The 12188-nt window shown below is 48.3% G+C and overlaps 2 protein-coding genes across 2 annotated transcripts; one reads left to right on the top strand and one right to left on the bottom strand.

Moving 5' to 3' along the window:
- The first annotated feature begins 1537 nt into the window (after nucleotides 1–1537).
- Nucleotides 1538–3321, top strand: LOC132532391 (annexin A2-like). The gene is given in 1 exon segment (XM_060170868.1): nucleotides 1538–3321. A coding segment is annotated over 1 exon segment (1020 nt). The 5' UTR covers nucleotides 1538–2001; the 3' UTR covers nucleotides 3022–3321.
- A 7483-nt stretch (nucleotides 3322–10804) lies between these two features.
- On the bottom strand, nucleotides 10805–11743 carry CTXND1 (cortexin domain containing 1). Its single transcript, XM_060120654.1, has 2 exons — nucleotides 11666–11743; nucleotides 10805–11046 (listed from the first exon to the last, which is right to left on the bottom strand). Exon 2 carries the CDS (start codon nucleotides 10982–10984, stop codon nucleotides 10805–10807), a length of 180 nt encoding a protein of 59 aa, XP_059976637.1. The 5' UTR covers nucleotides 10985–11046; nucleotides 11666–11743.
- Between the last annotated feature and the right edge of the window lie 445 nt (nucleotides 11744–12188).

Here is a 12188-nt window from a genome sequence, read left to right on the forward strand (position 1 = left end):
AGGATACAGGTGGGGCCGCATCAGGATGAGTCCCGAGGGGAGAGGGGCCCGCGTGCTCTTGAATATATTCATTTGTGTGTGTATGTTTGTGATATGCTGAGCCTCCGGGGCATGGATCCCAGGGAAAGCCCGCCTATTCACCAAGCCTAAAGGCACTATTGCTTCTTTACCTCCATCTCTGGACCCCCCACTGTCTCTGATAGTTTTTGTATAAACGAAGAGACTTGTTCATTTCACATAGCTAGTGAGTGGCAGAGCTGAGACTGGATTCCGCAACTTTGAACTTCTAGGGCGACACTTTTCTCAGCCTGGCAAATTGTGGTGTTTTGTGGGGGTTTTTTGAGAAATGGTAACATTTTATTACCATTAAAACAAATCTTTTTATTTGGAAATAACTTCAAACTTACAGAAAACTTGCAAGAATTAGGATAGTATAAAGAACACCATATAAAGACCACACCAGAAGTCTCTGGCCGTATTTAACTAGTGTTAACATTTTACCCCATTTGCTGTGTTATTTGTGCTCTCTCTCTTTACATGTACATATGTTTATACTCTCCAATATGATATATGTAAATGTATATACTCAGGCTAGTTTTTCTGTACCATTTAAGGGTAATTTACATATATTATGGTCCTTTATCCTTAAATACTTCCGAGTGTATTCTTAGCACAAGGATATTTTCTTTTTTTTAATGTTTATTTTATTTATTTATCTGTTTATTATTTATTTATTTATAACATCTTTATTGGAGTATAATTGCTTTACAATATTGTGTTAGTTTCTACTGTATAACATAGTGAATCAGCTATATGTATACATATATCCCCATATATCCTCCCTCTTGCGTCTCCCTCCCAGCCTCCCTATCCCACCCCTCTAGGTGGACACAAAGCACTGAGTTGATCTCCCTGTGCTATGCAGCTGCTTCCCACTAGCTATCTGTTTGACATTTGGTAGTGTATGTATGTCAATGCTACTCTCTCACTTTGTGCCCAGGGCTATTTTCTTACATAACCACGGTACCACTGTCAACCTCATGAAATTTAACATTGAGGCTGGCAAATTGTGGAACAGTGGTTGGAACTTTGATTTTGACCCATGGAAGTGAGCTTCTTAAGAGCAGGACTGTGCTTGACTCATCTTTGTGTCCAAACCCCCCATTAAACAGTAGCTGCTCATAAATGTGTGTTGTATCAAGGAGTTCCCTGTTTCACAGCTATGAGCTCAACACGAAGCTCTTCTTTCAAATAATCTTAGAGCTGTATTTGGTAATCTAAGAGAAGGAAAAAATCATGTGCATAAGAATGGTCATTGAAGCACTGCTTATGTACCCAAATTTCAGCCTGCTGGGTGTCATCCCATCTCTTAGCCCTCTGGGGTCATTCTTTCCTTAGTATATATTCATAGGAAGCCAGAGCCCCCATTCTACCATCAGGGTGAAACCCAACATTTCCTCATTTGATGGGCTGACTGTTATGAAATGAGGCTGGCTGATACTGCAGAGTATAATTATGGGGGGGAGGCATGTGTCAACCAGCTGCTTCTCTGTGTAGTTAGGCTGAAGGCTTCTGAGTTCTGTGGTCCCTCTTAATTATTGTATTAGGGCCACAGGGCACTCCTTTTCTTGGAGAAGGGAGTACAACAGAAGTTAGCAAGGTCACCTCGTCCTTGGTGCAGAAGGGAGGAGAGATAGCGGGCCAGACTTTGTAAGATGCCCAAGGGGCATCGGTGACAGACACTCTGATCCCCTTTCTGAAGTATTCAAAGTTAGAGAGTTGGTTTTGGAGCACTCGGTGGGCCATGCCTAAGATCTGTTGGCAGGGAAGAGCAGCGTAGGTTATTCTCTCTCAAGCTTCCCAGGTGATTCCGACGCACGCTAAAGTTTGAGAACCACTGTACCAGAAAATACTTCCTACTGCATCCCAGTCAATAAAGATAATAGGTTCTGCATCTGGGGACACTCGCAGCGCACTGCACCCGGCCCAGCTTCTCTCAAAATGTCTACCGTTCATGAAATTCTCTGCAAGCTCAGCTTGGAGGGTGATCACTCCACACCTCCAAGTGCATATGGGTCAGTCAAAGCGTACACCAACTTTGATGCTGAGCGGGACGCTCTGAACATTGAAACGGCCATCAAGACTAAAAGTGTGGATGAGGTCACCATCGTTAACACTTTGACCAACCGCAGCAATGAACAGAGACAGAATATTGCCTTCGCCTACCAGAGAAGGACCAAAAAGGAACTTGCATAAGTACTGAAGGCAGCCTCGTCCAGCCACCCGGAGACAGTGATTTTGGGCCTATTGAAAACACCTGCTCAGTATGACGCTTCCGATCTGAAAGCCTCCATGAAGGGGTTGGGGGCCGACGAGGACTCCCTCATTGAGATCATCTGCTCAAGGACCAACCAGGAGCTACAGGAAATCAACAGAGTCTACAAGGAAACGTACAAGACCGATCTGGAGAAGGATACCATTTCCGACACATCTGGTGACTTCCGCAAGCTGATGATTGCCCTCGCGAAGGGTCGAAGAGCAGAGGATGGCTATGCCATTGATTATGAACTGATTGACCAAGATGCCTGGGATCTCTATGATGCTGGTGTGAAGAGGAGAGGAACTAATGTTCCCAAGTGGGTCAGCGTCATGACCGAGTGGAGCGTGTGCCACCTCCAGAAAGTGTTTGAAAGGTACAAGAGCTACAGCCCTTATGACATGCTGGAGAGCATCAAGAAGGAGGTCAGAGGAGACCTGGAAAATGCCTTCCTGAACCGAGTCCAGTGCATTCAGACCAAGCCCCTGTATTTTGCTGACAGACTGTACAACTCCATGAAGGGCAAGGGCACTCACGATAAGGTCCTGATTAGAATCATGATCTCCCACAGTGAAGTGGACATGTTGAAAATTAGATCTGAATTCAAGAAAAAGTATGACAAGTCCCTGTACTATTACATTCAGCAAGACACCAAAGGCGACTACCAGAAAGCGCTGCTGTACCTGTGTGGTAGGGATGACTGAAGCCCGCGATGGCCCAAGGGTCCAGGATGGCTGCTCCGCGCTCCCAGCTAACAGTTCTACACAATCAGCTTGTGGCTAACAGTCCCCTTGTGCCCATCCCTGGGAGGATGACGTTAGCACTGCCCACCCCACCCGCTCCATCCTTAGTTTAGTTGCCTAAGCATTACCTGGCTTTCCGATCTAGTCTCTATAGTCAAAGAAATGAACATTCCAAGGAGTTGGAAGTGAAATCTATGATGTGAAACACTTTGCCTTCTGAGTACTGTGTCGTAAACAGATGAATAAACTGAATTTTTACTTTAGGAAAAAAAAATAAAGGTAATAAAAAAGAGTTCACCTTCATCGGGCAGAGGACAGTGGTACCCTTTAATTGCATTACCTCAGGGATTTGCCATTTTCCTTCTCTCTGTTGTATTGTAGGGGCCCTGCTCACCTTAACAACCCACAGAACTTCATGAGTGTCTATTATATAGATGACATTATGCCAACCGGCTCTGGTGAAGTAGCAAGGACCACACATGGCCCGTGCTTGCCAGAGGGTGAGAGAAAACCCCTATGGAAGTCCAGGAGCCTGCCATCTTGGAGAACTTTCTAGGGTTCCAGCAGTCGGGGGCATGTTGGGACATTCCCTCTTAGGTGAGAACCTTGATTTTCCTTGCATCCATGGAAGATGGGCCTCTTTGGGTCTTTGAGGCAATGTGGAGCACATTTGCGTGTGCCACTCTGCTGCATTTACCGGGTACGTCATAAGGCTGCTGGCTCGGAATGGGACCCAGAGCAATCAAGGGCTCTAGAACGGTTCAGGCTGGGATGAAAGCTACCTGACCAATTGAGCCTTAAGACCCAGCAGACCCAATGGTACAGGAAGTGTCTGTGGCAGATAAAGATGCTGTCGGGAGCTTCTGACTTTCCCCAGTAGGAGAATCAGAGTGCTGACCCAACTGCAGGAAGATTGGAAGAGAGGACTCAAGGCAGTCTTGAGGAGATGTATGTAGAAGGATGTCTTTGAAGGATCCCTGAATGTGAAGATATTCATGTGCCACCTAAATGCCTATCAAAAGGTATCCATTGAAGAGAAGACTGTCAGTAATCAGGTGGACACCATGACCCAACCTGAGGATGCCTTCCCCTCTCCACTCTGGTGTGTTCTCAGTGGTACTGTGAACAAAGTGACCGTAGTGGAAGGGATGGAGGCTGTACATGGGTTTAACAACATGGGCTTTCCCTCACTAAGGCCCACCTGGCTGGTTTCCATCACTTCTGGGTACGCACCCTGCCCAGGATTAAGCCAATGCCCAGCCCCTGATGCACGGCATCCTTCTCCAGGGATGGGCCGTGCGAGACAGGCCAGCCACCACTGGCAAGTTGATTACACTGGACCCCTTCCATCATGGAGGGTGGTGGGAATAGATTTGTATTCTGCATGCGGATTAGCTACCTCTGCCCTCCTCACCGCTTGTGGTGTTTCATTGATCTCAGCGTATCTCACAAACATGACCTTCAACCAGACAACCCATTTGTTTCTTGTTTGTTTGTTTTTTAAAGTTTTTTTTTGATGTGGACCATTTTTGAAGTCTTTATTGAATTTGTTACAATATTTCTTCTGTTCTATGTTTTGGTTTTTTGGCCCCGAGGCATGTGGGATCTTAGCTCCCCGACCAGGGATCGAACCCGCACCTCCTGCATTGGAAGGCGAAGTCTTAACCACTGGACCGCCAGGGAAGTCCCTGAGAACTCATTTGTGAAGGAAGTACAGCTGTGGGTTCATGTCCAGGAAATTCACTGGTTTACCACATGCGTCATCACCCAGAAGCAGTTGGCTTGAGTGAAATTTAGAATGGCCTGTGGAAGGCTTAGGTATGGTGGCTGACCTACAGGATGCAGTATTCACCTTAAACCAGAGACCAATATACGTTGGCATCTGCCCTTGAGCTGGACGATGCTAGTCTGGGAACCAAGGGATGGAAGCGAGAGTGATTCCTCTCACTATGATACCTAATAACCCAGTTATAGAATTTTTGTTTTCCATCCTGTGACCTTGGACTTGGTGGGTTTGGAAATTCCTAGTAACAAAGAAGAAATATTTCCACCAGGGAACATAGTCATGGGTCTGTTAAATTGGAAACTGAGATCATCCTGTAGCCATTTGGGTCTCCTCATCTTGGACTAGGAGGTGGAGAAGGGGATCACTGTGCTGTCAGGGTGATTTATTCCAATAGCTCAGAAGAAACGGTATTGCTCCACAATGAGGGCAAGGAGGGCTAGCTCTGGAACCCAGGGATTCACTGGGGAATCTCTCGTTATTCCTCATCCCATACCCTACTCTGTAGGTCTGGGGTGGGGGCATGCATTTAGATTCCTAGCAAACTCCCCAGTGATGCTGATGCTATCCGTCCTACGACCGTAACATGACTAGCGCGTCCTAGGGCACCTGTTCTCTCCTGAGTATTCAAAAATGCTTCCAGGCGAGGCCTTCAAGGCCTTGTCAAGTTCTTTGAGGGGGTGGAGATCAGTGGAAACTGGCAACCAAAAAAAAGACAGTGCACCTAGAATTTGGATCCTCTGTGAAGGAAGATTTGGGTCATTCCACTGGATAAAAGACTCCGGCAGTGGAGGGACCGCCAGAAGGTAGAGGGGATATGGAACGGGTGGCAGAAGAATGACACTGTGGTTATCAGCCTAGGCCTCCTGACCAGCCACAGAAGACGGGACTCCAGCAGCTGTGCTTTATAGGAATCGTCTCATTCACTCACCTAGAGGTGGATACGTTACCATGGAAGTTCCGGGGGGAGTGGAACTAAGCTGATAGCAGCCTCAGACAATGGGGTTGTTGATGGGAACTTATATTTCCCCTATGTTGGGGACATACATATTTTCCCCATCCACGATGGGTGCTGAGTGGTAATAGGGGTGCAGTGTACTGGTTAGTTTTCGTTTGCTCTAGTTCGCTAATATATAGGAAGGATATCACCCAGAGTCCCCTGTCCTTTAGCTTCTGTTCTTGGCCGATGGCATAGGAGATTAGAGGGCAGGAGGTGAGAAATCAAGGTATATAGTCTCCTCTCACTGGGTTGCACTTTGATTGTCCACCTGGGGCCATGGCTTTTGTTGGGGGACTCCTCTCCCACTGCTACAGCTTCCACTGGATTCTGGGAACACCCCTTCCCCTTGTCGCTTCAGGCCCGAGTGGTCATGGACTCACCCTGTTGCCCTTCATGGGCATTTTGCCAACCCCTTTCGTTTCCCTTAATCCTGCCCAACCTCTGGAAATATTCTTTCATTAAACCCTCTTCATTTAATGCTTTGGGTGTGCATCTCTTTCCTGCTAGGGTTCTGAGTGATACGGGTCCCAAAGACAAACTCCCCAGGAAGGAGGGAGAGTCTTAGCTGATGGTGATCAAGGACGTGAGGATTCAGGGGGCCAGTGGGTATGGCCGAGGCCGTCCTGTCCCTCTGAACACAGCCAACCTGGCTGTACTGTTTGGACAAAACGAATGAGCATGGGAATGTGGACCAGTGAGCTTAACTCGAGCACCTCTCAGCAGACTGGGCTATAAACCAGAGGGCACTGCAGGTTGTCATCCGTCACGCACGTAGGACCCATCTTCAACAGCTAGACTGCGGGGTGTGAAACCACACTAGTGGACACACCAGGCTTTGAAATTCTCTCTACCTGACATTTGGAAGCAGGACCAGCTCCTTTTGTTTTTGTTTTTGTTTTTGCAGTACGGGGGCCTCTCACCGCTGTGGCCTCTCCCGTTGCGGAGCACAGGCTCCGGATGCGCAGGCTCAGCGGCCATGGCTCACGGGCCCAGCCGCTCTGCGGCATGTGGGATCCTCCCGGACCGGGGCACGAACCCATGTTCCCTGCATCAGCAGGCGGACTCTCAACCACTGCGCCACCAGGGAAGCCCTAGCACCAGCTCCTTTTGGATTGAGTTAGCCTCGAAATTCTGGGGCAATTTTATAAGAGAGGGAGTCACGGGTCTTTCAATTCAATAAGAGCATGTAGATATTTGAGCAACTAATCGGAAAAAAATGAAATAGAGATGATGGGAATTGATATACCAGGCTGGTATTCTCAGGGGTCACATTTATGCTAGCAACCGTCATTCTGATTTTTAAAAATTAATTCTTATTGGACTATAGTTGCTTTCCCTGTTTCTGCTTATTTCTGCTACCTCACTTGTCCCTGGGATGACTCTCCCTTTCCAGATTACATTTCTTCACATTGACCCCCTTCCAGATGTCTTTATTGCCCCCAAATACCACAACCACAAAGTGGATTGTGTATCAGACTTTACTGAGGGTTTGGAGTAACATGGGGGAACTGTAGCAGAGCACAGAACAGGCCACAACGTAAAATCAGCCACGAGACACCACTGTCCGGAAAATCCATCACCCTTTCCCTGCAGCGGGGAGTTTCTCTCTCATCATATTTTGCCTTAAGTCCTGGATTAGGGCCAATGCCACAGATGCTTTTCATTTGCTCTCTGCCAGCTTCCAGTCTTCAAAACTTCTCTTCATTTCTTTTGCTGGACAGTTTACCTCTCCATACCAAACCCCAAACTTCATCTCAGCTAGCTAGAAACTGGCTAAGATGCTCTGATGACAAAGGACCATCTCCTCCATCCTTTAGCAGCTAAAGCAACAACAGGAGCTTGGCATTTCAGTTGCTTTTTCCCCTTAATACGATCAAATGTTTAGATGACTCTTCGTCCCCCATGTGTGTCTAAGCTGGAGGGGGTGTTATTTAAATATTTATTCTCCGCCAACCTGAGCAAGCCCAGGGTTCGTCATATCTGTCTTTAGCTTTCTTTCTTTCTTTTTATTTTGCAACATGTATAATAGGGAAAATGAAGGCAATCTAAGTACTTATTAATAGGACTCTGGATAACTATGTACATGCACTAGATGGCGTGGTTTATAGCCAGTAAAATGATAAATAGGAAGACTGTAGCAGAAACATGCTTATGACGAAATGTTAGGAGATATTGATTTAAATGATGTAACCGAAGCCTTTTATGAAAAAAATATCTTGCACGTGGACAAGGATTAGAAGGGAACACATGGACACACAATAGAAATCACTAATTTGTGGAGGCTTGGATTTGGAGTGAGTTTGAAATTTTCCATCTTTTTCTGAAATGTTATTTCCCTTTGTCACCAAAAAAAAGAGTCAAGAGATAGAGTGGGAAATATTAGCAAATCTAGGTGTGGAAAAGAAATAATTGAGACCAAAGGATCCCCAGGGTAGTGCTTCTCAAACTTTAACACGCATACAAATCGCTTGGTAGATCTTGCTAAGAGATTCCTGGGCCCCATCTCCAGAGATTATGATTCTGTAGGTCTGGAGTAGGGGTCCATGATTTTGGATTTCTAACAAGCCCCTCAATGTTGTAGATGCTATTTGTCCTTCATCATGGTTTGAGTAGCACGGCCCTCAGGCACCTGTTTTTCACTCCTGAGAGCTCTAAAATATCTCCAAGTGAGGGCTTCAAGACCTCTTCTTGTTCCTTGGGAGCTGATTGGGTGTTGGTTCTGATTTGCATTGTACATCCATGCTGATGAGCTTTTCACAGAAGTGTTTGGTATCTCTGAGGTAGGCTGCAGAGTGAAGGTTGCTGCTAGGCCTGAGGTACAAGGTCCTTGCTCTAGATCCTCCTCTCACACAGAGCCTCCAATGCACCTTGGTCCACTGCCTTTGCCAGCTGTCCCTTTGTGCATCCCACACGGTGAGGGTGTGGAGGGAGGAACAGCTGGATATGCCCTGGAAAGCTGTCTGAGCAGCCGTGGGCTTGTTCACTTTCAGGGGTCACCTAGTGGTGATGGTGCTTTGGAAACCCACTTCCCAGGTGACCTGGGATGGAGTGGGACCCATGGCTGGGAGGCAGGTGGTGGGAAGGGAACCTTGAGCTACTTCACAGCTGCAGGGCACTTCTGATGGGGATGGCAGGTGTGCCTTAGAGGAATGGAATAAATGCATTCAGAAGGAAGGGGAATTCTGGTGGTCTAGTTTAACTTCATATTATGTTTGTGGGAATACCGATGACCATGATAATTACATAAATTAATAGACACCATATCCCTTGAGGTCAGGTGCTGAGAGAGGTTGCTGTGAGTATTCCTCTGACCAGTGGTCCTGGCTGGGAGATTTGGCCTTTCAGCAGTGGAACTGAAAAAAAGCCCAGGGTTCCAGGCTCTGCAGAGAGGGGGGAAGCCAGACCTCTCTTCCTCCCAGCTCAGACCCCTGGCTTCTCCTGGGGTGGTAATATCAAGAAAATACACCAATGTTTGCCCATGTTCTCTCATTTCATCCTCACAACAACCTTGTGAGGTAGATGTTATTCCCTCATGTTACAGATGAGGAAACGGGGGCTCAGAGAGGCTGAGTTATTTGGGGTCATATAGCAAGGAAGTAGAGGAGTTGGGACTTGGGACCAGGTTTGTGGGTTCTGGTCCAATATTCTTGCTGCAAGATCTTAGATATAGGTGATGGGGTGGGAGGGTGACAGAAGGGTGGGAAAAGAGGGAGAAGTCATTATCAACAACTTATCCCTTGTCTCACCCCACAGCACGTTTACGTTCAAAGCACTCCCACTCCTGTCCTTTCATTCACGAGGTTTACACAAAACAAAAAGGGCAAGGCTTTTCCTCCCCTTTTTAAAATCAGGGAACGGAGGCACTGAGAGGTGAAGTGACTTGCTCAAGGTCACACAGCCTTAGAGTGACTGACAGGACTAGAAGCCAGGTCTTCCTGTCCGATATTAATCTCATAACTGTGTGCTCTCAAGAGGTCACTGGGTGAAATAATTTTGCATGAGGAAAAGTTAGCAGAAAAAAAAAAAAAGAAATGTAAGACCAAAGGAGATAATTATGAAACTATGACTTATCCACCTGATGGAATACTCTGCAGCCAGTAAAAATGATGGCTATAAAGAGTGCTTGATGAAATGAGAAAGTGTCCCTGCTCTAATATGAAGTGATACAACGTCATGCACACAGTATGATTTTGACTATTTAAAAATACATGTAAAAAATGCTGGGAGAAAATATATCAAAATGGCGGCTTTGGGGAAGTGGGATTATAAGGGTTATTTTCCCCCATCCTTCTATTTTTTCTGTATTTTCCCAAACTTCCAAAATACACATTTCATTTATAACAGGAAAAATATACCCCTCTATATTTTAGTTAAAAAAAATACTGTTGGGAAGCAGCCCCTGTGCCTTTTGTGAATTTGGGGTGGTTCACCTTCCACCTCCTTTCCCACGTCACCACGCGCTCCATTGCTGGCCCACTGGGAAGGGGCTGGGGCTCAGGTGAACGTCTGTGCTGGGAGCCTCCAGGGCCAGTGTGTGTGCTACTTTGCATGTTAAGGGCAAGAGTTTCCTCAAAACGAGACCACTGTTGTTATGATGGTGGGTGACTGTCCCGTATCCGATGCCAAAAGGTGTGCGCGAGCCAGGGAAGATGACCGCCCCCTAGGCTCACAGTGATTCCCCAGACTGGAATCCGGGCCTCCTGACTCCCGGTCCAGCGCTCTTATCCCCAGACTGGCCCACCACTGCAACACCCACAGCATCCCGAGCATCTCACCCTGCTGCTCCTGTGAGAGCAGGCAAGGCTAAGGTGAACCTTCTCCATCCCCGGGTGGCCAAATCCTTTCTTGCCTCCATGGGCTGGAAAGCCGGTGGCCAGGGGACAGAGGCACATCCTGGGGCAACCCTGTCCAGAGAGCGCTGGGCTCTCGGTCCCTCGCCGCGGCCCCCGCCCGCGGGCGCCTCAGTCATCCAGGTGTTGCTCCTCCCAGGTGGATGTGGGGATGGCGCTGTAAGGGTCCATGATGACCTTGGCGCAGCGAATGATCATCACGACGAGGAAAAGGCAGAGGAAGACGAAGCAGGCCAAGGTCAGTCCTTTGTCCACGTCGACGTAGACGGGCTCAGGCGTGGGGTCCTCCATCTCTCGGCAGTGGCTTCGGGCTCCTCCTCCGGCTCACGGTTGACTGGTACCATCTTCCACCCCTGCAGAGAGCCATAGCAGTGGGGACCGGAGGGTCGTGCCAACTTGCCTGGGGTGCGGGCAGGGCACAGCCCTCCCCCTTCGTGTATGTCCCTCTGGCGTGGGAGTCTGCTGTTCCCCCTCCCCTCCCCCTCATGAAGGCGAGGAGAGGAAGGGTCACGTGCCTCCTTTTCAGGCACCTACGTGGTCTCAGCCCTGAACCTTATAGGCAACCCAGGTGCCAGGGCCCAGCCAGTGCGTCCTAGCGGGTGGGGGAGGTGACAGAGGAGTCCCAGCAGGGGTAGAGCTGGGCTGTAGTGGAAGCACCTGCTGAGGATGGAGCCCCTGAAGTTGCCTCCCCCCTCTGAAACCCTTTAGGACGAGTTATAATAATGCTTTCAACTCTGCCAAGCCACTGACTGAGGGTGATCAGAAAGCATTTTATTTTATTTTATTATCGTTGCTTTTTTTTGGCTGTGCTGCATCGGCATGCGGGATCTTAGTTCCTCCACCAGGGATCGAACCTGTGCCCTCTGCAGTGGGAACGCAGAGTCCTAACCACTGGACTGCCAGGGAAGTCCCCAGAAAGCATTTTTAAAAATTAGGTAATTAATATATATTTTTTAAAGCAGTAGAACTTACGTTTCAAATGAAAATGAATGTTGAATACCAATACATGAATAGATTGAAGGGGAGCTGCTGTCCCAGAGTTGGGTGGGCGGCAGCATGGAGGGTCTGCATCCCTTCCCCCTCTATGGGGGCCTTCTGGGACTCCTGAGGGACCTTTGCTGAGCCCCAGAGTCACAGTTGGAAAACTGCGGGTGTGACGGAAGAACAGTTTTGGCAGTCAGGTGGACCCTGAGCCCAGCTGCCTTGCAGTGCAGTCCTGGGCAGTGTAAGGTTATCCTTGTACCAGGCCTACGCCTCTCTGCTGTGATAATACAGGGCACGAGGCTGCATCACAAGGGTGTGAGGATTCAGTGCATCTAGCATGGTCCCTGGCCCTGTGGGTGCCCCAGAGCAGGCCAAGATGGCAGGTCACGTCCTTGCAGCCCAGTGGTCAGGGAGAGCTTAGGACGAGGGGCACTGCTGCTCGTTATCATCACCCCCCTCCCCCGCCCACCCCCCGCTGAATTTTCAGAGCCCTTGAGCTGTACATTGTGCT

This window comes from Lagenorhynchus albirostris, chromosome 1 (genome assembly GCF_949774975.1).
Source record: "Lagenorhynchus albirostris chromosome 1, mLagAlb1.1, whole genome shotgun sequence".
NCBI classification, from domain to species: Eukaryota; Metazoa; Chordata; class Mammalia; order Artiodactyla; family Delphinidae; genus Lagenorhynchus; species Lagenorhynchus albirostris.